The sequence below is a fragment of the Crinia signifera genome, chromosome 19 (genome assembly GCF_055691185.1).
Source record: "Crinia signifera chromosome 19, ASM5569118v1, whole genome shotgun sequence".
Taxonomy (NCBI): Eukaryota; Metazoa; Chordata; class Amphibia; order Anura; family Myobatrachidae; genus Crinia; species Crinia signifera.
Window position 1 is genome coordinate 83,240,976 of NC_139226.1, and position 27,842 is coordinate 83,268,817.

At 45.9% G+C, this 27,842-nt stretch overlaps 2 protein-coding genes across 7 annotated transcripts in view; one reads left to right on the top strand and one right to left on the bottom strand.

Moving 5' to 3' along the window:
• SRPRA (SRP receptor subunit alpha) overlaps positions 1 to 417 on the bottom strand; it is a 30,791-nt gene extending 30,374 nt beyond the window's left edge. The window contains exon 1 of the mRNA XM_083162798.1: positions 207 to 417. Coding sequence (XP_083018924.1) covers positions 207 to 323 — 117 coding nt within the window. The 5' untranslated portion in view covers positions 324 to 417. The remainder of the gene's footprint in view (positions 1 to 206) is intronic.
• Positions 22 to 27,684, top strand: FOXRED1 (FAD dependent oxidoreductase domain containing 1). 6 transcript variants are annotated; one of them, XM_083162812.1, is made up of 12 exons: positions 22 to 723; positions 3,055 to 3,321; positions 4,586 to 4,665; positions 5,369 to 5,487; positions 7,719 to 7,813; positions 8,267 to 8,368; positions 20,374 to 20,450; positions 21,249 to 21,409; positions 22,926 to 23,055; positions 25,333 to 25,437; positions 26,357 to 26,612; positions 27,438 to 27,684. In XM_083162812.1, the coding sequence occupies exons 1-11, from the start codon at positions 621 to 623 to the stop codon at positions 26,609 to 26,611; spliced, it is 1,494 nt and encodes a 497-aa protein (XP_083018938.1). In that variant the 5' UTR covers positions 22 to 620; the 3' UTR covers position 26,612; positions 27,438 to 27,684. The 6 variants fall into 6 exon arrangements, with proteins under 6 accessions (XP_083018938.1, XP_083018937.1, XP_083018939.1 ...); XM_083162811.1 differs by lacking the exon at positions 22 to 723 and adding an exon at positions 1,849 to 1,978; XM_083162813.1 differs by lacking the exon at positions 22 to 723 and adding an exon at positions 1,849 to 1,978 and having other exon boundaries at positions 3,055 to 3,275; positions 4,555 to 4,665.
• The last annotated feature ends 158 nt before the right edge of the window (positions 27,685 to 27,842 follow it).

Genomic DNA, 27,842 nt, shown 5'->3' on the forward strand with positions numbered 1-27,842 from the left:
CCCCCCCCCACACACACACACACACACACCATCCCACACCACATCTCACCCCCCACACACACCATCCCACACCACATCATCCCACATCTCACCCCACACACACCATCCCGCTACCCAGACACACAGAGAGCCCAGGACCTCCCCCCAATACAGAGGGGGTCCAAAGTAGCAGCTGTCACCCAAGCACAGCGCCCCCGGGCGGTCACCTGCAGGATGACGGAGCGGATGAGCGCATTAACCGGGCCGGAGAAGGAGCCCTGCACCCCCTGGAAGCACCACAGCACGATGCCGCCTTTACTGAAGATCGTGAAGAAATCCAACATCTTGTCCGCCCGTCACAGCGACACCGCACAGCCGGGGACACGTCACACACTCCCCGGGGACACGTCACTTCCGCCTACCGCTGCTGCTGCCCGCCGGGGACATCCGGGGGCCATCTTACTGCTCCCACCCCGCCGCCATCTTACTACCCCAGTCCAGTCGCCATCTTACTACACCCTCCCGCCCAGAGTCGATGTCTGTCTTACGCCTCCTGGCAGCGCAGGTGGCCTCCGCCAGGGGACAATGTGCGGTCATGACAGACAGAGAGACAGTCTCCTCCTGTCAGTGTAGTGGCTGCTATGTCTGTGCTGCGGGTGTGCGGGAGAGTCCGGCTGTTGTCCCGGGCTGCCCCAACATGGAGCAAGCGGAGGATGGCGTCTGAAGGCGGTGGGTTCTCTGACGGTGAGACCTGACCTCTCCTGTCCATGTATATCTCCCTCTCCACCTATATGTCTTACCCTGTGTATATGCCATTCACTCATATGTCTCCCCCTATGTAGATCTCCCTCTCCACCTATATGTCTCCCCCTGTGTATATCCCATTAACTATTATATCTCCCCTATGTATATCTCCAGCTCCACCTATATGTATCTCCCTGTGCATATCCCACTCACTTATACGTCTCCCCCTATGTTTATCTCCTTCTCCACCTGTATGTTGCCCCCTATGTATATTTCCCTGTCCACCTATATGTCTTCCCCTGTGTATATCCCCCTCACTTATGTATCCCCCTATGTATGTCTTCCTCTCCACCTATGTCTCCCCATGTGTATATCCCCCTCACTCATATGTCTCCCCCTCCACCTATATGCCCCTCCCCTCAGCTTTGCGGCCACCGCTTATGCTACGGAACTTACGTAGGAATCTTTCTGCACCACCACCCTGGGTCCACGCCACCGTCTATTACCTTTAGTAAAGTTGTGGCAAGCGAGCGATGATGCTAGTCTGAAAGCGGCTAAAGTAACTGGCGTGGCATGTGGCTGCAAAGATGAGGTGTGTCACCATAGGTGAGGGCAATCATACATTAAGAGGAAAGTCCAGAAGCAGAGCGTTGTGTCCCTCCAGGAGAGGGTCATGTCGGGAGGTATGATTGTATATCCCCCCACACACTCATATGTAGAGATCACCCTCACTCATGTCTCCCCCTATGTATACCCCCCCACACTCATGTAGATATCCCCCTCACTCATGTCTCCCCCTATGTATATCCCCCCCACTCATATGTCTCCCCCTATGTATACACACACACACACACACACACTCTCGTATGTCTCCCCCTATGGGGTGTATTAAATGATTTCTGCAAGCACAGTGCTGCCTGCTTGCTGTCATAGCTCGCAGTGTCAGTATTCAGCTAGGTTTTTGGAGCGAGGCGGAAACGGCGAGGGTCACGGCTAAATGCATTGGGCTACCTACATTAGCCACGAGCCTCGCTGTTTGGGGGAATCCTCTCTGACTGAGGATTTCCCTGGCGCGTTGAATAGGGTGGGCAGCCGGCGCGGGGGTTAAACGGCCGCATTGAATGTATATCCCCGACTCATATGCACCCCCCCCCCCCCCCGTGTATATCCCCCGACCCATATGTCTCCCCCTATGTTCAGTTGTCACCATCCATATTCTCTGACAAATGGCCAGAAAATCACAAATTCTGCAAGGGTATGTAAACTTATGAGCACATAATTTTCTATAATTTTAAGATGAACACTGTGCATTGCGGCATCCAGGTCACATGACTGGCAAGATTAGATTAAGAATTGTAAAAAAAATAGGTCTGGGTTCACTTAAGAACAAGATGTTAATTATTAAACCTGTTATACATCTTTTATATTATTAAACTAGTAAGTCCGCTTGAAGCTAATGCTTTAAAAGCTAGTACATGTCGTTTCACTTGCAGTCAACAGATGGCAGTGTTTCAGAGACACATGGACACTAGACTTATATATATTATCAATAGAAAATAGTGTTCAAACTACAAGAGCAGCTGCTCCCAGTGTGTAATACCTGTGTCCCTTCACTGGCAAAGAAAACATGAAGTAGACATCAGCTATCTCCCGATTCCTTTGCGACTGGGTTGGTGAATCGGGACTATTAAACACGTTTAAAAATCTCGATTCCTCAACCCCAACCAAAAATCAGCCAATCTGGCATTGTTTAATTTCCCGACCAATCAAAGATCATCGCTAGCGGAGTAACCGGATGGCTAATATCTCTTTGTATATAGAGGTACAAACACTTTCTATTGACTTGTACCTGGCTTAATGACCTTCTTTATGGACATTGTAGCCAAATGGCCGTACTTTGTACATAGTGAGAGATGTGTTGTATTAAGCCTCGGACAGTGGCAAATTGGAGAAGTTACTTACTTCAACTGTCATTAAGCACAGTTCTTGAATTGACAGAAGTTGCCATTGGCAACAACTCCACTTTACCTCTCTCCAGGGCTTGACACCTCTAATTGTACATGGCATAGTTGGAGTCTTTTAGATGTCCATCCTGCTCTCTCGCTTGCCCCTGCAGCAGGCTTACTTGACTGACCACACTTCACTGATTTACTACCCGGAAATGCTTAATGCGAATTGGGTGATTCATACTCAAGGATGGAGCCAATGATTTTCCAGTAATGTGGTTTCAGCTTTTTGACATATCCTTGTTGGACGGTTTGTAATGTCAAATATACATTAATATATTCTTTAGGATTTTCCCAGATACCTCATTATTGTTTTCTTCCCCAGTCATCGGCAAAGAATTTGATAAGATTCATAAGAAAGTGAAGATCCTCATGCCTGGCAGTGACTGGAGTCCATTAAGGTCCACCGACCATCTACCTCCGGAACACGCTGATATTGTCATCGTCGGGGGCGGGGTGATCGGGTGGTCTATCGCTTACTGGCTGAAGAGGATGTATCATCAGAAGAGAGCATACAACATCGTGGTGGTGGAAAGAGACCCCACGGTGGGTGATAGTGATGGCAGAAGTTTTCGCCAAACCCCCGAATGGGGTATGTTCTGTATCACTGTCTTGGCTTCATTTTAACTTCTTTCCATAACTAATTTATGTGTCATTTGATTTATCACTATTTACTGTTAATCCAATTGCCCTGATAAAGTGAAATCTCGCTGTAATTGGCATTACGGAGTAGGGGGGAGCAGCTTAGATTTTAAAACTACAGTTTCATGTTAAGTGCCAGCTGATCCAGCCAAAATGCAAACCCGTGATCCAATGTCCAGTATTCCTGCATCAGAAACTGGGTAGTTACTTAAGGCCCATACACAATCGAGGATAATGTGAAAGATACCGCTTAGGAAGGGGCTTCTCAGCGATATCTTTCACAATATCATCTAGATCTCCCTCGCAGCGTTAATGATGATTGATGTCTACTGAACGTGCAGGTGAATTTGGCTATATAGCTAAATAACTTAATGTTCGGCAGGTCCCAGTGACATCACTCATCGATATTGGCATAGTGTGTATGCACAGTATCGCAACCTGCCGATGATATTGTTAGCTATGTTGGCTGTTGCCCCTGTCATTTAGTGTGTATGGGGCTTTACTCTGTCTGGGTGTCATGGAGAGAAATCCCAGCGTTCTCACCATCTCCAATGAGCTGCCAATCACTTCCACTACAGGGTTTTCCACTGCGCTCACAATAGAACAACATCTGCTCAAACCATTGTACAGAAACGCACCCATCTCTCGATTCTGACTATATTGTGAATATGTGTTCACCTGAAAATGTGGTGCGTGCAGACATGCCTGTGCCTGATCCTATCCAGTCAGACACTTACGTCAAGCTTGCTCTTCTGTGTGGCAGGTATTTAGAGGCATGGCGCATTGATGGGTGAGTGCCACTGGGACGTATCAAGTCTTCCATGCTTAATCTGTTAAGACGCAGTTGTAGCGACTGGTTCGGGCATAAATAGATTTAATTTAGTATGTCAGTCTGTCGCGATGGACACAAATTCTGGTGCAATTGTGTCTGGCTCAGAATCAGGCCCTGTGAGCTTTCTCTGACTCAGATCTTTGTGCCTTGCCATTGGGGTGTATGTAATGCTTTATTTGGGGAGCACATCTTTGCAGGGTCCCAGCACAATGGCCCAGTCACCTGTGAGGTGTGTCTTTATGTCCTATACTATTGGTTTGTTTCCCTGCTGCGGTGGCAGACGGCGCTGTATGGTGAGAGTCTTTGCAGCCATTAATAAGTAATAACCTGTCTCTCGTTCTCGCTCCTTAGTACTCTCATGCCTCCACCGTTCTCTCGGCAGGCGGCATTCGGCAGCAGTTCTCTCGGCCAGAAAACATCCAGATGTCGCTCTTCGGAGCGCACTTCCTGCGCAATATAAATGTAAGATCCTGACTTATGAGTTATATTCATGTAGAAAACACAGGCCTCTAGCTGGCATGGGACTACATATCCAAGCATGCCCTGCTACCATTTCAGCATGCCATAATATGAAAACCACTTGAGAGCATGCTGAAATGTGTAGTTCCACCGCAGCTGGAGAGCTGAATGTTGACAACCTTTGATGTAAAGCATGGGTCCTCAAACTGCGGCCCTCCAGATGTTGTGAAACTACAAATCCCAGCATGCCATGTCACAGTTTTAACACTCCCTTATAGCAAAACTGTGGCAAGGCATGCTGGTATTTGTAGTTTCACAACATCTGGAGGGCCGCAGTTTGAGGACCCATGATGTAAAGGTTGTTACTAAGATGCCTCTTAGTGTGATACAAAAATAAACTTACATATGGAGGTGTATCTAGTGGTGTACTGTTCCCTATATAAAGTGGAGAGAGATAAAGTGCCAGTCATTCATTATCCACTTTATCTATCCAATCTGTGATCCATTTCTCCCCACATCTGCTAAATGTCTGGGGATTCCAGAGCTTCCAGAATAAGACGCCTCATCTGTGTAATTTACTCCTAGTGCTTGATGATTGAATGGGGAGGGCTGGCAGCTGTCGATACTGGATATACCAGATTTGGTTCCCCTTTTGAAAACTACATGATTCCTTGTACGACTAGATCAGTGTCTCCCATTCTTACAGGAATATCTGGGTGTTACTAATGAGGAGCCCATAGACATCCAGTTCAATCCCTCCGGATACCTGTTCCTGGCTAGTGAGAAAGGAGCGGAGACCTTGCTGGAGAATCACAGAGTCCAGAGGTGGGGATGTGTTACTGGTTGCTGCTTCTCATCTAGGGTTACAGCAAGGGTGGTGCTGGGCGGTTCCCTGTTATAGTCCCACGTAGTGGTAGAATGGGAAGAGGGTACAGATCACATGACTGTACTGTAGGGGGTTCCCGGTTATAGTCCCACGTAACGGTAGATTGCTCCGGTTGGGAAGAGGGTACAGATTGCGTGGCTGGTTGTGGGAGGTTCCCAGTTATAGTCCCACGTAGCGGTAGATTGCTCCTGTTGGGAAGAGGGTTCATATTACATGGCTGGGTTTCTATGCACAGATCACATGGATGATGTTGGGAGGTTCCCAGTTATAGTTCCATGTAGCAGTATAATGCTTCTGTTGGGAAGAGGGTACAGATCACATGACTGTATTGTATGGAGTTCCCAGTTAAACCGTAGTGGTAGAATGTTGGGAAAAGGTTTCCTATCACATGGCTGGGGGAAGGGTGCATAGATCACATGGATGGTGGTGGTAGGTTCCTCGCTGTAGTCCCAGTGGTAGAATGCTGCTGTTGGGAAGAGGGTACAGACATCACATGGCTGTGGTGGTGGGGGGCGAGCTTGGCACCTTTTGTCACGTGACTTGTGTTGATTAATGATGGTATAAAACAATATCTCTATTTCTATGCAAGCCAATTGCCTATATGTTAAGACTTGGTGGAATCTCAGTAGTACTCTGGTACTGTGTTTAGTCAATGATTCCCCTGTCCTCCATTTTTTGGTGCGAAACCTTATTACATATAGGATGGGGTCTTTGTATTTATCCAGCTGATTATAATGGGTATGGATCATAGGATCGACAGCGTCAAGAGTTTTTCACTCTTTCTTTGGTGTCGGTGTTGACATCTAAGCACGTGGACCCGCAATTAGTGTAGCGCACACCCTCGCTGCGCTCGGCGTACTTCGCCGTTTCCAGTCGGGTCCATGTGAAAGGTAAAGTATGAAGGAGTTCGAACAATGAAAACTCATGTTGACCTTTTGTATATATTGACTTTGTGCATGTCACAATATGCCATTGATTTATTGAGTATCGACCAATCATCTGGATTATAATGATATTATCCTGTTAGTACATCTATCCAGCAGCATCGACATATGTTATATATAACAGTGATGATAAGCCCCAGTGGTTTGGCCTGTGTGACTCATTGCCACTGTAGAAGAGCTGTGATCAGGTTATTGTGTTTCTATGCTTCAATATGAAATGTTGGGGATTATCCTCTGTTACCTTCTTAGCCTATCAGAATAGCTGAGCATTATTAACCTGCCTTTGTCAGGACACACCGAATATGATTGTCTGATGTGTTATACAGGGCATAGATTTGCTGTACAGGTAAATACATAGAAGGAAATGTAGAATTGCTTCTCTTATTGGTAATGTGTAGGGAGGAGATGTCTGTGTGTCTCCTATACAGATATTCCTCCCAACACTCTCACATAGTTATTCCACGGAATACATACAATGTCTCGGCAGTCATAGACCCAACCCAGCAACTGAACTCTCTGATGCAGCAGCCTGACCCTAATCTCCAAGCTAGTGCCTAACCCTACCTCCCCTCCAAGCTGCCTAACCCTAGCCTCTCCCCCCCCCCCCCCCCCCCCAAGCTGCCTAACCCTATCCTCCTCTCCCCCCACCTGCAGCCTAACTCTCAGCTAGTGCCTCAACCTAACCTCCGTACCCCACTCCCTAACCCCACAGCCTACCCTCCCCTTCCAGCAGCCTAACCTCTTCCACCCCCACCTGCAGCCTAACTCCCAGCTAGTGCCTCAGTCTAACCCCCCTTTCCCGACCACAAGCTAGATATCCCTTGCATACTTACCAATCGGGATGACGGATGTCGATATTCCAGAATCAACATCGTTATCAAAGTTCCGGCGCCAGTGTTCTGACAGCTGTCGGGATGGCGATGCCGGTGTATTGAATGCCAGCACTCTGACTGCCAGGAAGCAGCCTGCATCCCATTAACAACTACCCAGGGGCTCGGGATGTTCTCAGCGCTCCCGTGTGGTTCCGCCAGGCCACGTTTTCTGCTTCTTATTACAATAGAAGCCACAGACCAGTAAAATGCCTCTGCTAGATAGCATGGAACTGGGAGAAGACAGAGGGCTCTGTTCAGTAATGGCTACTTGCATCTCACGTAGGTGTCTGTACTAGGAAATACAAAGTGGTGGATTTGGACTGTTGTGATGTTTCCTGTTATCTCTTCCCCCAGGGAGCAAGGAGCCGTTGTATCACTCCTGACCGCAGAGCAACTGAAAATGAAGTTTCCTTGGATTAACACCCAGGACGTGGTGCTGGGCAGTTACGGTGAGGCGTGATGTGCAAAGTCCACCCTGAGCCACTTGTTTATAGGGCTACATATCTGATCTCATATCTGCCTCGGAGGGTATCCCCATTGTTTTATAGGGGTACTAGTAAATAGATGCCACATATGGAGTGTTACTGTGTTTTATGACCTATCCACAAAAAATGTCTCCATGGCAGTGTCACATGGAGAATGAGAACTTTTTCCGCACAGTGGAACCTGTATATAAGTCGGATACATTCCACTAGTAACTTGGGAGATTGGTCGGACACTTCTCCGAGAGTGATGATCCTGTACAAGCTGCCCTACAGCAACTAGTAGCTGTTACAGACTAGATTGGAGATACTTTATGAAGTTTATTGTAATGTGCTGTATGGGAGATGGGCAGGTGATCGCAGCACCTCCTCTATAGCCTCTATCCAGAACACCATTAACCTAAACTTTGCTTCTATCAGGCCTAGAGAATGAAGGCTGGTTTGACCCCTGGAGTCTACTTTGTGCTTTCCGGAATAAGGCTATGTCTATGGGAGTGTTGCACTGCCATGGAGAGGTGGTAGGTGAGTATCTTCCAGGCTCTCTGATACTGCTGCAATACTTATACGGTGAAAGTAGATACAACTGTGTCCTACTTGATGGCAGGACATTTAGGAACCCATTGTGAAAATGACCAGTATTCTTGCAGTAATGACCAAATATAGACCCAGATTATTAACAGGAACTCTGCCTTGGAACAGTATGGTCAGGCTGACTGATGCTTTTTTTGATTTCTTAATGAAATGCATCGAGGTGACGTTTGCCGTCTGTGTATTCTCGCTCGGACAGCGCCGGTCATTTTGTGGTGTCCTTGTATAATCTGACAATGCGTTATCCCAGTCTGAGCACAGTAGTCTGGCTGTTCTCTATAGCAAGTCATGTCGCAGCAGTCCGTCTTCTGTGGGTGACCCAGGTTTGTGGAAGTAATGGGTTAATGCAGGAATGTCTCCTCCTATACAGATTTTGTTGTTATAGGGGTGAGGGATCAAAGGTTTATTTTCTTTCTGAATTTCCTGTAAAAAATGTACAGTTTCAGCTGTTTCTTGCTGTGCTCCGCTGCTCTATGATGTTCAGGGATGATTTGTAATAAGTGTATTCATTTACCACCCTTCTCCATCACATGACTGGACGGACTTGGAACTTCCATCCTCCTCCCCAGGGAGGACCCCAGATGTCATCAGGCCTCCACAATGGAGCGCCCCATTTGCACAGATTGCAGAGCAGGGCCATATTGTTGCTTCGTCCTCCCACCATAGTGGTCTGGTGAAGTAATGGCCTTTTACATGGACACCTGGCTGAGCCTACCCAGATTACACTGGGACAATGATGCCCAAGCGGGCAGGCAGGAAGCATCAGGTACTACTCTGCAGAGACTGACTCTCATCAAAGCTCTTAGAAGAGGGCTTTGCCATGCAGCCAAGGTGTTGGGTGGGAAAGTTATCCAGTCATTAGAGCTACAGTGTTTAGTGCAACAGTCGGTACTTGTTTCCTATCATGGCGCCCATCGCATACCGTATTTAGTGGTGTGCGATGCGATCTTCCCGTTAAATTAACAGGAGTGCTTGTACAATGAAATATTGCATGCCAGCAAATGGCATGCGATGCGATTTTTAATTGTACAAGCACCCTGATGGGTGCTCACAATGTGAAATGCACCACCATTGTCAATGCCACCCCCACTATCAATGCCAACCCGACGCGTGGCGAGCGCAGCGGTATGCGTCCTCTGACTTTTTCATACCCCCACTATCCACGTCGGCGTGGAGTTGATTTTAGATAGTTTGGCAAACCACCGAGCCTGAAGCGTGGCAAGCGGACGCGGAAAACGAGCCCGAAGCGTGGCGAGCGGACGCGGAATACATGTAAAGTAATTCTTGTCCCCTCGCCGCCCAATCTAAAATCAACTCCACGCTGACGTGGATAGTGGGGGTATCTGCGCTCGCCACGCTTCGGGTTGGCGTTGACAATGAGGGTGCATTTAACATTGTAAGCAGCCATTAGGGTGCTTGTACAATTAAAAATCGCATCACATGCCGCTATATTGCATGGGCGCCGTGCTAGGAAACAAGTCAAAAGGTAGACAAATATTGGTCTACATCAGCCATGGCCAACCCGCGGCTCTTCCCCTCACAATGTGCGGCTCGGCGTTCAAATCGCCCCAGCACCACCGGGACATGGCAGTGGGAGCACAAAGAGTGACCCGGCGGCTGGCGCATGCGCTGTCGCGCTAGGAAGATGTCTTTCATTACCCTGTAAATGGTGCTGGAAGATGCTGATGCCAGCATCCTCCTAGTGCCTTCAATCTGGACACCTATGTCTCCGCTCCTATACTACGTGCTGCAGTGGAAAAACACAGGGAATGCCTGCCATTCTGAGCCCTCCTGGCTGTGCCTGTGGTAAGCAGGGCTCTTTCAATGCATTAAAAAGAAAAAGGTGTACACACACACACACACACACACACACACACACACATATATCCACCGGGTAGCTCAGCACAGCCTCCTATATGGGGAAATGGGTGGGTGCCCGCACTGTAGTGTAGATAGATATCCCCAGCGTGGTATGCGGCACTCCAAAAAACTTTTCTTAAGATGCGTAAATAGCAGCAAGTTTATTGCAACGTTTCGATGGTACTAAGCCATCGTCATCAGGCTAAATGACGATGGCTTAGTACCATCGAAACGTTGCAATAAACTTGCTGCCTTTTTACGCATCTTATGAAAAGTTTTTATATATATATATATATATATATATATATATATATATATATATATATATATATATATATATATATATATATATATATATATATATATATAGAGGTCACTCGCCAGACTAAAGATAAAGGTTCAAAAAGTGCTTTTATTTATTTACGCTGCAATGTCACTGGTCAACGTTTCGGCTCTAGTCTGAGCCTTTGTCAAGACTTGATGACAGCAATCAATTTATACAACAAGTGTGAGGACACCTTACGGTGTCTAATGCTGTGTACACATGGTCCGATTTCCTTTCCGATGTTGACGATATAGTCAACATCGGATCGTCATCGGATGCAGATCGCAAGAATCTACCATGTGTACACACCATAACTCCGCACTCCACCATGTTGCACGTGCAGATGATATACATACATACATACATACATACATACATACATACATACATACATACATACATACATATATATATATTGTAGCACAAAGTCTGTCACTCCCTGTGTTGTATCCAATACACTTGGCCCAGGTGCGCATCAGCGGGGGAAAAATAAACCACCAAATACACAATCCAAAATAAAGATGTCACTCCGGGTCTTTTTTGTACTGTGCATGTCCTGAAGACGGGCTAGTCCCGAAACGGCTTACACTCCAGTAAAACTTTTTGCACTTTACAAAAAAGACCCGGAGTGACATCTTTATTTTGGATTGTGTATGTGTGTGTGTATATATATATATATATATATATATATATATATATATATATATATATTTTGCAGGTTTAGCCAGTTTGATCTATCTGACCAGAATGCCATATCTTCCGTGCAGGGATGCGCAATTGTCTCACATGTACGCGTCATCCCGTTCTCGGTGAACATCGCGTGAGTCTGAAAGATATGGCGTGCTGACCAGATAGATGAACTGGCGTATCAGCTCTTTGTCTTACAAGAACAGATTTTTCGGCTCTTCGCCGGTGATTGGTTGGCCACCCCTGGTCTACATGGTCAAAAGGTTGACATGAAAAAAGTCAACATGAGTTTCAAGATTTTTTTTTTTTGTAAAAACCGACTGTTCGTACTTCCATCCACGTGGGCATAGAGTTATATTAGATTTGTGTGCTAACCGCAGCTGTACACTGAAGATGTGTGCACCATACAGGATAAATGGTATGACGCAGTATATATATATATATATATATATATATATATATATATATATATATATATATATATATATATATATATATATATATATATATATATATATATATAATGAGAGTAATGAGAGAGATATAAATATATATATATATCTCTTTTAAATATTTTTTATTTTTTTTAACCGCTAATTTAAAAAAATATTCACAACTTTTGAAAAGTGGGGTCCCAATCAGGAGTGGCTTCTGAACTCAGTATAGCTGAAAACCGCCACTCGACGAGCTGGTGGTTTGGGTGAAGGGTTGGGGTTGGCTGGTACCTGCCGGAAAAACACAGGGAAGCAGAGGAATGACAGATGAATATAAGGGGGTGGCGGTGTTGGGGTGAATACGGTTCTCGTTGCCATTGTTGGGGGATTGCGCATTGTGTATGTTGTAAAGTAATTTTGCTCCGTCAGTATATTACTGCTGACATGCGACATTACACTATGGGCCTTATTTTGGTTCACTCCTGCCAAATTCCTTCGTAAATGGACAAAACCATGTGCACTGCAGAGGGGCAGATGTAAAATGTGCAGAAAGAATTAGATTAGGGTGAGTTATTTTGTTTCTGTGCAGGGAAAATACTGACTGCTTTAGTTTTACACTGCAATATAGATCTCACTTTGAAGTAAAACCCCACACAAATCTAACATCTACCGCACCTGCAGTGCACATGGTTTTGTCTAGCTAAAGCTGGGTACACATCTATACAATCCCTGTTTTCTTGCGACCGTTCCGACCGTCCAGAAACACCAGCTGATATGCGCTTACACACCTGTACAATTTTACTTGCGACTTCCGATGTACTCCCGTCCAAACAGTCGCAAAAAAAAGATTGTACCACCGTACACACTCTCGATTTGGGCTCATAATGGGCTGGGTTAAGGGCATAGCAAAACAAAGAGGCTTGAGCACAGAACCTTAACAAAAGTGATTTCCTTTTTTACATCAGTGCTGGCTGTGCAGAGAACACGTACATTCGTTCCGTTCGTTTTCTACCACTTTCATCATGAGCTTGAGGAAAATAAAGGTTTGTGCTTGCATTCTTGCTGCTATGGCCACATTGCAGTCTATTAAAAAAATCGCAAGAATCACAGCTGCTGGACCAGAGACTGGCTTCTGCGGCGAGACACCTTCTCCCATATGCCATTGGTACAGGAGATACGGCTGAACAACCCCAATGACTTCAGGAAATATATTTGTATGGATGACCCTACCTTCATGGAGCTTCTGACACCCCTTTAATCCAAAAAGAAGACACCTATTTCAGGAGGCCTATTTCAGCTGAGCAGAGGCTGGTGGCAACGCTACGTTTCCTGGCTACTGGGAGGACCGTTGCGGATCTGAGGTACAGCACCACCCTGCCGGCTGACTAAAAGGTAGACGCTTACCACCCATATTTGACCATAGTCACCCTGCTGGCTGGCTAAAATTTAGACACAAACACCAAATAATATTTTAAAAGTAAAATGTTTTATTATAAACTTAACAAACTTGTAAACATTTAGAATATAAATATTGAAAACTAAACACATTTTTTTACATGTGATGGTATGTCATGGTATCCTGAGGATACTGTTCCTGATCCATCGCAGTTTGGGAGGGGGGTGAGGTTTCCCCCAAACCCTGGAAGGGACCACTGGCTGAACCTCCTGCCAGTTGCTGCCGTGGTTGTGCAAAAGTCGGATGTGTGCGCATATCAAACTGGGGATAGTGGGGATAATGACCAGGGTGAAACATTTGGTGGTGGTCTGGGACTGGGGCAGGGCTGATGGGTTGGAATTCAACCCGTGACATAGGGGGGTAATCTGTGAGCCAGGTTTGTCGGGTAAGGGTCCCGACACTGGCCCGGTACAAGGTATCGCTGATGATCCGCTCAGCCTCTGCCCTTGTTGCAGGATCAAGTTTTCTGAGTTTTTTGGCAATTGCGCTCTCCACGTGATCCTGCTCATCCTCATCTAATGCCATCAGTCTATTGGCAGACTCCAGAATCTGGCGAGTCATGACCTCAAATGTATCTGGTGTCTGCCTTGGCCTTTTAAGGCCTCTCCTTCAGGCTGCTGCGTGGCTTGCTGGGTGTGGGTGTAGGCATAGAGGAGGGGTGAAGGCAGCTGTGACGCCACATCCAGTGTCGGTGAGCACTCCTTATCCACAAATGGAGAAGGCTGTAAAACATATACATGTAACAACAAAATCACTGCTTTGTTTTTTAAAACCTCTTTACTTCTATATTTCAGTTCCCTACGACTACTGAGCAGTGGCAAGCTATTGCCCAAGATTTCAAGGATCTTTGGAATTTCACCAATTGTGGTGGTGCCATCGATGGAAGCATATCCGCATCATGCCCCCAGCTAATAGTGGCTCTTTTTTTCTACAATTATAAGGGCTTCTTTAGCATTGTTTTAATGGCTATTGCCAATGCCAAATATGAATTCATCTTTGTGGACATTGGCAAAAATGGCAGGGTGTCTGATGGTGGGGCTTTGGAAAAAACCATGTTCCATGACAAACTTAAAAACCATGAACTTCATTTACCAGAGCGGACACAGAATGTGAATGGTTTAAACTTTGTTTTTGTGGCTGACAAGGCGTTTGCCTTGCACACCAATGTTGTAAAACCCTACCCACAAAGGTCACTTAATAGAGAACGCAGAATTTTCAATTACCGCCTGTCACGAGCTAGGCGAGTGGTTGAAAATACAATTGGGATACTAAGCAATAAGTTTAGGATTTTTCATAGTGCCATAAATCTGCGGCTAGATGAAATAGACAAGGTAGTTATGGCCTAGTAGTTATCTACGCAGAAAAACACAGTCTGCACACCCCAATCTTTCCGGCATGGATGACAGTGAAACAGTTGAGGAGCCAGTAGGATTAACATGCTTGGAGACCAATCTAAATACTACTATGTGTGCAAAATTGACCAGAGAACAGTACTTGCAGTACTTTAATGGTGTAGGCGCAAGGATTGTCAGGATGACATGATCTGCTAAATTGCTATGACATGCTACTTTTGTACTGTACTTTGTGTACTTTTTATCTTAATTTTCAATAAATAATTCAAATGTGTGTAATCTGTGTACTTACTGTGCCAGCGAGGGTTTCCTCAGGAACTTCAGGGGTGCGAGGTGTGGCGCATGGGGCAGCCTGGGCCGCAGTCATATTACCGATGGAGAATGTATGGGGGGTGAGTGGTGTGCTATCAACAGCTGCTGGCACTGGGTTGTCGGACCCAAAAACAATATAGGAAAAAAAGGGGAATGTGCCAGCGCTGGCTGAATAATTATGAAGACCAGACGGTATCTCAAAATTAGTACAAATTTAACTATGCATATAAAAACATGAAATAACAAAAATTATAATAAAAACAATGAATAATTGTTAAAAGAGAGAGCACAAGATGCTGAACTGATATATGCGGAGCTCCACTAATGTGGAATGAGAATACAGAGTTAATAATATTACCATCTGTGGTTGGCTGGTGTGGATGACAGCAGCAATATGAGTGATGTTGCAGTCCCTGTTGATATAGTTCCCTGTGAAGGGATGAGGGTATTCCTCCCTATTTGGCGTCTTCTCCTTTTGTAAATGGATATTTAAATATCCATTTACAAAAGGAGAAGACGCCAAATAGGGAGGAATACCCTCATCCCTTCACAGGGAACTATATCAACAGGGACTGCAACATCACTCATATTGCTGCTGTCATCCACACCAGCCAACCACAGATGGTAATATTATTAACTCTGTATTCTCATTCCACATTAGTGGAGCTCCGCATATATCAGTTCAGCATCTTGTGCTCTCTCTTTTAACAATTATTCATTGTTTTTATTATAATTTTTGTTATTTCATGTTTTTATATGCATAATTAAATTTGTACTAATTTTGAGATACCGTCTGGTCTTCATAATTATTCAGCCAGCGCTGGCATATTACCGATGGAGTCCACCGGCAGCTCTTGGTCCACTGTGAATGCCAGTAGATCATAGTACCAGAGCCTGGGCACATAAACTTGGTCTGTACCAGCCCCTGATTTCCTGGATGCCTCTATCTTCAGGTCTTTTTTGAACACTGTCTTCATGTTGGCAATCCTTGCCTGCACCCATTCGATGTTAGCCGTGGGGTAGTAAGGGAGGCTGACCTTAACCAGCTCCTCCAGCGCTACAGTTCTCTTCTGCCTATTCAAATAATCCCTGGATTTGCTGTTCCAGAGACAATTCTGGTCTCTGTAGGCCTCAATGAACTCCTTCATAAATTCAACATTCTTCTCAGCCATTTTCGAAATGTCTGTTCAAAAATAAAACATAATGGACATTACTTTCATGATACACACAACATACATCAATAAAGCATTTGTCATAACGACAATAAACTGTGGTTGAGTACTCACCAAAGGAAAGAGTGTGTATTCTGCTGTTTACATCCACGTATTTCTCCCGAATGAAGATTATTTTGTGTCACAAGCATAGAAAACCTGTTGCACGCGTGTGGAAAAAACTGTGTGATTGGTTAATGGCGCTCGAATGTCCTGCCCATGCACTTGTTCAGTGCCACAAACAACGTGCCTACAAGGAGCCATGTGCTGCTCTCAGATCACAAATCTTTGACCCTGTATTTGAAAACCACTATAAAGACTGGTACGCGTCAGCCGGCAGGGTGACTATGGACAGATACGGCAAACTGACTGTAGTCGCGTATCCCGTCTTTATAGCAGTTTGCCGTATCTGTCCATAGTCACCCTGCCGGCTGACTGTAGACTCTTTCCCCCGTCTTTGTAGCAGCCGGCAGGGTGACTAGGGACAGATACGGCGACCTGCTATAAAGATGGGGTGCATGTATATTATGATTATTTATTTAAATATACATGGGGAGAGGTGAACACTTCTTGTGCTGTAGGAGAGATCATGCAGCTACAGAACGCCCACATGGGCGTTCCAGCTTTGGCAGTATAGCCCTAAGAATGGCCAGCATATCGATCAAACATGCCTACACACTGCACTTTTGTTCCGATATGGGCCCGTCCTGTCGGATGAATATTAAACAGCACTGAACTTTCGACCGACCGAGTATAGACAGACAAGACCGTTTTTGGACGTTTATCGCTCGTACAGAGGGAGTCAGGACCGTGTACACACCTATACAATCTGGATGTTCGTCCCAGAACGGAAGAACGGCCCGACGATTGTATATATGTGTGCCCAGCTTAAGAAGGCTTCAAATTCATCCGGCTGCCTCAGTTTCTTAAGAGGCTCCTCCACAACACTTAAAAGTTGCTTGACCTCTGTTGGTGCCGTCGCTTGCCTTCTTGGAGCCAACCTCCTCTGGGTGCTTGGAGGAGGCTGAGGGGATGCAAGTTCCACAGTAGAACTCTCCCTCAGGTTGGTGGAACTGCTGGGCAAGGGGTCCACATCTAACTTGGCCGAAGTAGCCCGCCCTAGAGGGACAACATTTTCATTGCGTTGCTGGAAAAAATACTTACCAGTAATGGACCTTAAGCCTCACCCATGTGTTCTACTGGCAATGGCTCCATCATAGAATATTTATAGAATAAAGAGAAGCAGGTCGTAGTACCAGATCTTTGGTTTCTGGATGTCGTCTGCCCCAGCTCCTTAATGCTGCATCTCTTTGTACTACTTGTGCTCTTTGAAAAAACATTTTTCTTCTTTACCGTCTCAATGTTGGCATTGCTATTTCGAGCCTTGGCATAATCCACCTTTTGTTGATATGCCAGATTTCTTAATTATTTGTTGCTGGAGTCCTTGCTAGTGGTTCTACAGAAGCACTCGTTCTCTCTGTATATGTTATTTAACCCAGCCCAGTATTCCTGATCAGACATGACTGTTAAAAAACAAGTTGGATAAACTTGGTTGTTGTACTTGCATTTGAGCAAAAAAAAAAATCTTAATGACATGTAATAGGCTGAGACTTTCTGACTTTTGTAAATTTTGGACACAGAACGGGCAAATTCGCATGATTTGTGTAATTTGCACATGTAATTGTGAGTTGCGGCATAATTTGAACATTTTGTGGACAAAATCGCACTTTTTGACCTGTAAAAATATTCACATGCTTCAATTCGCATCCAGATGTTCTCCCATTTTAAAGTATACAATTCGAAAATGTAGTAGGGTGCAATTTTTGGTAACCGTTACCAAAAAATCACAAAACAAATAGACCAAGTTCAGACTGGCAATTTTGACTAAACCATGCACAGAACAGTGAGATCTGCGCATGGTCCTAAAGGCCCCCATACATTAGGCTGACTTTTCCTAAGGACAATTCTCCTGTGAGCCGCCCGGCTGCTCCCTGGGACGCTCGCATACAATTTGGCACTAGATGTGTCATTTTTTACATGTGATAAATCTTTTTATCACATGTAAAACTGGGGAGCTGCAGTGGGGTGGGTGCTGAGCGCTAGCAGGTGTTCAGCAGGATGGGCAGTGGTGGGTATTAGAATTTAAAAATAACCTGCCAAATGACTGGCCGGCCTCATTGGTTGAGAGAGGGCACTCTTAGACAATCAGAGACCTCCCTTCTGAGCGCCGCTGATTGGCTGAGAGTGCTCTCAGCCAATCAGAGGCCAGCTAGTCATCTAATAACCACCACTGCCCATCCTGCTGAACACCTGCTAGTGCTCAGTGCCCTCCCCACTGCAGCACCAGCAACCACCGCCCAGATGCAAGGTCTGATATGATCTTATGTGCAGCCCTTCCGACCTCCTGATCTGGTCAGTTGCGCACGGGACTGCTCATCGGATTAGATGTCACATACATGCGATTTCAGCCCAAAGTGCTGAAATTGGGTGAAATCACCCCAAAATCGCATCGTGTATGGGCACCTTAACCATAAAAATGTGTAAAATATTTTTTCATAATTGCGTGGGGTCCCCCCCTCCCGAGCATAACCGGTCCTGGTTCCAAAAATATATGGGACAAAAAAACTGGGGGTCACCCATATTTATGAACCAGCAAAGAGCTCCAATAGCCAGCAGTGTCACGCCACAGCTGGGGGACACTTTTTACATAAGGTCCCCCAGCTGTCACATGACACCGTGGCTGGTCAGTCCCGGACGTGGTACCTGGGGGAGTGGGGAATCCCCCAATAAAGGGGTCCTCCTTCAGGCTTTACCCGTCCAGGGTTGAAGCCCGGGGCTGTCCCCGGTGTCCCCAGGCAGTGCTTTTGACAGGAAAACTGCAATACCCACATTAATGTGCCTGCTTGGTCTCTTAGTTCACCTGTAAAAAGAATGTGCAAATAATGACACCGGACACCCAGAAAAGTATAATTTATTAAGCACCCCTTTAACACCAATAATACTTACCTACCGCATTCCAGCGCTGTCCTGTCTGGGTCACTGCTCACTATGACTGTCCCTCTGAGTTATAGTACAGCCTGTTCAGTAAATCGCCATTGATGGACAGCAATCATGCTGCCCAACACAATGAGGCCCTCTTTTTCTACATGGGTGACATACCAAATAAATGTCGGGCAGCATGGTAATGCTCATGCTGCCCATCGATGGTGCAAATCTGAAATTGCAGCCTGCGTACACGCTATTATACTGAATCCATGTCCACATAGGCTAGAGATGTACAGGATCAGATTTACCCAGAACTCAAAACAGGATCTTATTGTCTATCGACTGTCACATGTTTTGGCTCCAAGACATGTGACAGTCGGATTGCCAATAGATCCTGTTTTGAGATCCAGACACCATGAAAAGCTCACCTTTTTTCCATGTCGACCTTTTGACTGTAGACCTAGACAATGTAGGTCTAATAAACCATGCTGCACTATATTAGAAACTCTAAATAAATAAATAATAACCGGTGGGGAAGGGGGATGTGATAGAGCAGTGGTAGCCAACACTAGCCCACAAGAGCTACCAACAGCTCACATTTTCCAGACAACCTAGCTGCTGCACTCATTAATCACTGACACATTTTAAAAGATACACAGATGGAGCTAATTAGCTCACTTGTGATTCTGTGAGGAGACCTGCAAAACATGCACTGTTGGTAGCTCTCGAGGGCTAGGGTTGGCTACCCCAGTGATAGAGACTTTCAAATCTATCAAGGGTTTTAACAAGGTCCAGGAGGGAAACATTCTTCAACAGAAGTATTGGAACCCAAGGACATGTACTGACACTGGAGGGAGTTTTGGGGGGGGATACTGAGGAACAATTATCTCACAGAAGGGGTAGTGGACAAGTGTAATAGCCTCCGATAAAAGGTGGTAGAGGCTAATGCAGCCCATACACGGTCCGTTTAACGGATCTGTTTGGGACTTAATTAGCACACATCGGATCGCATCCCTAGTGCATGCAGTGTGCATGCACTGCGATCCGATGTGTACCTAGTACAAAAAGTATGTGCAGCACATACTTTTTGTACCGTACTATGTGATGCGCGCGAGCGTGCATCGCATAGTACAGAACTGAGCCATACACAACGGACCGTGTATGGGCTCCTGAAGTCAGTAGAATAATGTAAACATGCTTGGGACAGGCACAAAGATCTCCTTACACAGAAATAAGGCTCTAATAGGGTTTGTGGTAACAATATGGTTAAAAATGGGGCAAATGGTTCTTATCTGCTGTCAAATTTATACATTTCAGGGTTCAAGAGCCTCATAAATAAAATGATGACCAGCGACGGTGAAATTGTGAACCTCAAAACGATCCAGGAGGTCAATGTAAGTCTCAAAGATATATTTCCATAAATTATACCGTTCTTATCGTTTATATGGCGCCACAAGGGTTCCGCAGCGCCTGCCAATACAAAAATAGGAAAATACTGTAGTGATTTACAGTACAAATGCAACTTAGGACAAGTACATGCTAAAAAAACAGAAAGGTTCAGTGCCGGAAACCAGCGCAATTATAAAAGTGGCAGAGATATACCGTATTCTTAGAAAAGCACATGAGGAGAGAGGGCCCTGCTGGATAGAGCTTACATTCTAAAGCAGTGGTGGCCAACCCTAGCCCTCGAAAGCTACCAACAGTGCACATTTCCCAGACAACCTAGCTGCTGCACAGCTGCAATCATTAATCACTGACACACTTTAAAAGATACACAGATGGAGCTAATTAGCTCACTTGTGATTCTGTGAGGAGACCTGCAAAACATGCACTGTTGGTAGCTCTCGAGGACTAGGGTTGGCTACCCCAGTTCTAAAGGGAAGGAGCAGACAGCCAGGGATGACACAGCAGGTATAGATAATAGATATGTCCTGTTCCTTATTCACTAATCCTTGTGAATGCTCCTTGGTGTTACAACAGGCCATCATGGCAGAATTGGGGGGGGGGGGGGGGGGGGGGGGGGGGTGTTTGGTGTATATCCCAGCTCAGGGGGAAATGCCAGAACCCAGATAAGATTGTCCCTTATGTTTGTTATACAGCTTATGTGAAATCTCTAAGGGTACAGAAACAGGACCACCAGAGCCAACATGGTTGTTTTAATCCCTTGTTGGTAATTTGCTTTCTCATTCCAGGTAAGAATGCAGAATAGCTTGGAAAGCCAGACGGTGGAGTGTATGGCCGTCATTAACGCTGCCGGAGCCTGGTCCTCTAAGGTGGCGGAGCTTGCCGGGATTGGCACTGGGAGCCCTGAAACTGTAGAAGAAGTTACACTTCCAGTAGAGCCCAGAAAGAGGTGTTGCTTTCACTAATAATTTAAGTAGAACTTGTAGAATTTGGGGCTTTTCCTGAGAGCGTTACAGATGATCTGAGTGGAGAATGGCAGCAGGGCAACAGTGACTATCCAGGGTGGTACAGTTAATTCAGATCTTAAGGCCCCCATACACTATACGATTTTGGGACGATTTCATCCGATTTCGGCACTTTGGGCCGATAACCGGATGAAATCGCCCCAAAATCGCAGGTGTGTGATGTATGATCCGATCCGATGCGCGGTCCCGTGCGCATCGGACCGGATCAGGGAGGTCGGACGGTCAGCACATAAGATCATCCGACCTCCCTGTATGCTATGCATATGCCTGCCCACCTGTCAGGCATATGCATGCAGACACCGGGGGGCGGGGGAGCACGGCGGGCAGACACACTGACCTGGCTGGGCAGCTGTGATCACAAATAGCAGCGCTGCGGGACGGGACGCACAGTGGCGGCTATTAGATTTTCAAAATCCCTGTCAAATGACCGGCCGTTCTGTGATTGGCTGAGAGCTCTCTCAGCCAATCACAGAACGGCCGGTCATTTGACAGGAATTTTGAAAATCTAATAGCCGCCACTGTGCGTCCCGTCCCATCCCGCAGCGGCAGCGCTGCTATTTGTGATCACAGCTGCCCGGCCAGGTCAGCATCACTCGCCGCCGCCCGCCCCCACTACTGCCGCCGCCCGCCCCCACTGCTCCTCACCGCCCTGCAGCTCCCCATTTGTTTTACATGTGATAAATCGCAAGCGATTTATCACATGTAAAAACTGGCTCATCAAGTGCCAAATTGTATTTGAGCCTCCTGGGGAGCTGCCGGGCGGCTCACAGGAGAATTGGGTCCGACTTGTCCTAAGGACAAGTCGGCCTAATGTATGGGGGCCTTTACTGTGAGCTGCATTTGGATGGGTCTGGACTATTAATCTGGCAACTATGGCCTTCTACATGTGTGGGTTTACCACGACACATAATTGAATATCTCTAAGCTAAAACACATCTACAGTATGTGCCATGGCTAACGGAATTTACCGGTTTATGTTCATGCCCATGTCATACTTGCCTACCCTCCCGGAATTGCCAGAGGCTCCCGAAAATTGGGAGGCCCTCCAGGCCCCATGGGAAGGTAGCCGAGTGTCCTGCATGCTCCCTGCAGCCTCTGCTTGCCCCTTTGTGCCTAGGCAAATGCCTGAGAGTGGGTAGGGCTAAAATGACAGGAATTGCATAATTTGAGCTCTGCCTCCTCCCTGAAGACCCGCAGCGTTTCAATTGCATGGGGGAGGGACTTGATGTCATCTTGTTTCTGCACCACCAACATGCTGCCTCTAAAGCTCAAAGAGAGGAGATCTCAAAAGTAGGTGGTTCAAGTGGGACTCGGGTGTAGTTTAGTATATAGTTTAGTGTATATAGTTTAGTATAGCGGGCATAGTTTACATACATGGGAATGCACGTTTATTCTGAAATTAAAACCTTGTTCTAAAGGTGGTAAAGATATCTCTTTCAGATACATCTACACGTTCCACTGTTCCAATGGCCCCAGCATGGACTGTCCTCTACTGATCGACAGCTCCGGTGCGTACTTCAGAAGAGAGGGGTTTGGAGGCAACTATATCGGAGGCCTCTCTCCGCCAGAGGTGTGTATTGGGAATTCCAGTATCCCTTATGTTATTGAATAGGTGAAGTAGAAGCTTTAAACATCGTTAAATAACAAGGTGGGATAACCTATAAGGAGGGTTGATGGATTTGCTTTGAATTAAGTTTCTCACGTATCATTAAATTAAGATACTCACAAAAGTTCCCTAGTTGTGGCTGGTATCCATCTAACTCACCCATTGAACGCTACCCACTGAAGCTTTGGTGTCAGAACTGGCATCTCTGAGAAGGAACTGCAAATCCGGTCACATCTGTATAGACTGATGACGCACCACCTCCAGAACGCAGGGTACCTTCATAATGAGGACGGGTCCCTCCAGGGACTATCCCTATACCAAACTCTATTCCCAGGTTCTCATTGCTCATGTCCATGGAGTCACAATACCTGCAAGTGAAGACTAGAAACTTGCCCTTCCACAATCTCCACCCGACCGGATTTCTTCCTCTCCTGCATCCATCTCAATCGCTCGGAGGATTGTGATGAACCCGTATAATGAGGATTTACCGTGCCCTCGCTTGCCTGGGTATAAATGCCACACTTTTGCTGCACAACTTTTTTTTAGACCAGAGGAATATTTTTCTCCTTGTAGCTCCTGTTAGGAGAGCAACAACCACCTACATACACTGATCATGATGGGGAGCAAAGCTTCAGCCGCACATGGCGATTATGTCTGTGACATGGCAGAGATTCGCAACCAGTTAATTTGCATACTGATGGTGTCACCATGGGGACTGGGGCTGGGGGGTGGAGCTTCGCATGGAAGCCAATTCTTAGTGCATTCGTATCTTATGTTCTGCTTTCCTAACCTGACTGGATCCTTACTGAAAGCTGTTTTATTCTAAATCTGTGTTTCTTCATATGGTGCTTGTGCAACATAGTGAAAGCTAGAGTGGCACAGAATCATCTCAGCGCCTTCTGACGAGAAACCATTTCTAGTGCTTGATCTAAGCCGTTTCATTGTTGACCCTGGTTTCCTCCTGCCTGGAGATTCTGCTTGAGGTTATGAGCCAGACTCATAACGCATATGTGCATGCTGATACGAGAAGCCCCTTAGAGGGTGGGCAGGTCTCTATAACCTGCTTTCTGGGTTCCACCAGAATGTGCAGCGTTAGTGGTTAGATGCCCGTCAAATATGCGGATTCTTGCTTGGAAGGTGGTAATCCAGAACGCCAGCTTCAGCGACTGCAAGACTTGTGTTCTCCCCAGAAGCCCTACTTTCATTCTTTGTGCTGTAACTTTGGGTAAAGCAACTGTCCCTTTTTTAAAAGGTTCTCTCCTGTATTGTACCGTAGATCCAGCTGGCCAGTGCCATGATACGTCGCTAACTTACACCAGATTGGGTAGCACACTAGGCAGAGGAGTTAAAGGCTAAATCCATCTGCAGAGTTTTACTTTTCTGAGCTTGGTAAATTGCCGAGTTGCAACGGACAGTGAGATACACAGAATCTGTCATGTATATGGGAGTTTTCTGCAACACCTTCTGCCCTACACAGTTCATTAATGGTCTGGATTAAGACTTGTTCATTGTAACCTGTTCCCAAAACTGGGCAGATCTCCTCTATAACATCCCTCTGCATGGTGGGTAATGAAGTAGTTTCTTTGTCTCTTAGTGGAATAAAGTGAGTGTAATACAATTACCCTCCCTCGGCACAAAGACCAAAATATAAAATAAATGTAATCTTTTCATTCTTTCAGCTCACCTGTTATAAGGTCTGCATTGCAGGATCTCTTCGGCAGCTATCAGCAGCATGTGAAAACCTCACTGGAACCCTGCCAGGCGGATAACAATCTGCCTTAATGCTCCAAATGTTCTTATGTACAAAAAAAGAACAACTTGCTGCAAATAACTGGAGTTGCTGCTCCGGCAGCTGGGATTTACCTCGTACACTATGGGTGAAATTTAATTGGATGAGAGATTCAGAAAGTGAGAAATCTCCATTATTATTTTTTTAAGCGGCAATCATTTACACTTCAAAAGCAGTTTGATTTTGCAGTGTAAATGATTGCTGCTTTAAAAAAACCTGGAGATTTCTTACCAAATCTCACTTTCTGAATCTCTCATCCTATTAAATTTCACCCTACATCTCCTCTACTGCAGGTCACATTGGTGTAACTGAGCGGTTACAGATTACCTACAAAATGTTACTTTTGCTGTATTGCTTTAAACCTTTTGGACATATAGACGGACTGAAGAGGGTATACTGAGAATGTCCTGCCCCTTATGTTCCTAACCCCATTTGTCGCTGCCTACTCGCAGGAGGAAGAGCCGGATCCCAGTAACCTGGACGTGGACCACGATTATTTCCAGAAGAAGGTGTGGCCGCTGCTGGCACACAGGGTCCCAATTTTTGAATCCTTAAAAGTAAGTGTAATCTGTTACATGAACTGTTCTGTAAACCTTGTAAATAAAATCAGCAAGAATTGGGGACCCCAATTATATGTAATATTCCTGATTCAGAATTGCATTTAGAAGTCACACAAATACAGGCAGGTGTAATAAATGCACACATTTCTATCTGTTCTAGGATACCCCAAAAACGACTAAACTGATCTAGATAAAAATTTATTCTATTTAATATTTATCGGAGAATAGGGCGGAGTAAACCCTTAGTAAATGTCCAGCCGCGCTTATCTGGCAGGTGTATGTGTTCATTTAATCCTTTCTGATAGTTGATTGGGTACTTGTTTCCTAGCAGGGCGCCCAGATTTCCTACGTACGCTCAGTAGTTAATTTATTCACTTCACCCTGAGTGAAATCGCATCGCATGGCCCTTTTTTGTGGCGGGAGATATGCGATCTCAGTAGTTCATATGCTAAAACACCACCACTCTCCACGACACCCCGAAGCGTAGCGAATGCAGCGGAACGCGTCCTCCGACCTTTTCATACCCCCACTATCCACGCTGACGTGGAGTTGATTTTATATAGTGTGGCGAGCGCAGCGAGGGGACGCAGAATACATGTAAAGTAATCTGCGTACGCTCGCCACACTATATAAAATCAACTCCACGCTGACGTGGATAGTGGGGGTATGAAAAGGTCTGAGGACGCGTTCCACTGCGCTCGCCATGCTTCGGGGTGACTTGGAGAGTGCTGCTGTTTTAGGTGTTTTACCGTATGAACTACGGCGATTGCATCGCAATGAACAAAAAGCCGTGTGATGCGATTTCACCATGCAGAATAGCCCACTAAGCAAATAGCTTAGTGGGTGCCCTGCTAGGAAACAAGTACCGTTGATTGTACATAGGACCAATAATATGGAGATCTCTATGCTTGTCTAGGTAAAATCAGCCTGGGCTGGGTATTATGACTACAACACGTATGACCAGAATGGCGTCATTGGAGCTCACCCTACGGTGCAAAACATGTACTTTGCATGTGGGTTCAGCGGACATGGCCTGCAGCACTCGCCTGCCGTAGGGCGCGCAGTGTCCGAACTGCTTCACTATGGATGTTTCAAGACGCTGGACCTAAGAGAGTTCAACTTCCAGCGTTTCCTCTTTCAACAGCCGCTTCTGGAAAGTAACATTGTGTGAGGTGAGTGGAACTTAGGTCTAATATTATTACAGGTTTTTTATAAGGTGCCACAAGTGGTTGGCAGCACCGTACATGGGACACAACAACAGAGCCTAGGTAATAATTAGAAACACAATTCTCAGTACACAATCCAGTGGAGATGTAGGGAAGCAGAAGAGGTGTCTGCATACTACCAGAGATGCAGGTATTGGTGGTCGCTGAGTAGGAGAGAGATGTAATTTATGTGGGAGGGAAGAAGGCCCTGCTCCTAGGAGCTTACAAACTAGGGGGAGATAGACAGGCGGCATAAGGTGCAGGTAAGGAGATGAGTAGGGCAGGAATGGCCAAGGCAGGGGGAGCAACCTCAGTACTAGGTAATGTAAAAGGGTACGTTTGAATAAACAGGTGGGTTTTCAGTGCCTGTTTGAAGCTTTGCAAGGTAGGGGAGAGACTAATAAAAGCAAGGGTGCTTGTAGCCGTGAAGGGGGTAGTGTGGGCAAAATCTTAGATCCACGCATGGGAGCAAGTAGGGAAATGAGGTTGGATATGGAGAAAGCAGTGTTGTTAGAGAGGGTCTTGTAAGCAGTTCTGTAGGGGAATGGGAGCCAGTGCTGACTTTCTAGAAGGGGCTTGGCAGAAGTGGAGCAGCAGGAGAGGAAGAAGTCTGGCTGCAGAGTTCAGAACAGCCTGGAGGGGAGTGTAGGAGGCCAGTGAGGAGAATGTTGCCGTATGCAAAATGTCTCTTCATCATAGTCTTCCATTTTGTTTTCTACTTTGCACCAAGTGTTCTATGTGGTCTGATGTAATGGGGACTACTGGGTAATGATCAGGGTTTTGTCTCTACAGGAAGAGAATTACAGGAGAAGATGGAAAACTACCACCCACAGGTTACTCTGGCCAGTACAAAATTCAAATAAACTGTCTTACAGAATAAAATGGGAGACCCTGACAGAATCCCCCAGCAGCACATGAATGTGATTATGTTCTGAATTGCATATCGGTACGAGGAAGAAGTCCTCACGCCTTCAAGACTTTTTTTATTTTTGTTTTTAATTCACTCTAATTTACACCTATAAAGAAAAACCTTTGCATATCCGTATTGTTTTGGTGGATCTATACACAGAAACTGATTGTGCAACGCATAATAGGATTGTACAGTTCATTGTGAAGGTTTCTAAGTGGCGTATTACCTAAGTTATATGTTCACTACATCACATCCTCGGGAAGAGGTCGGGGGAACTGCATGAAGTC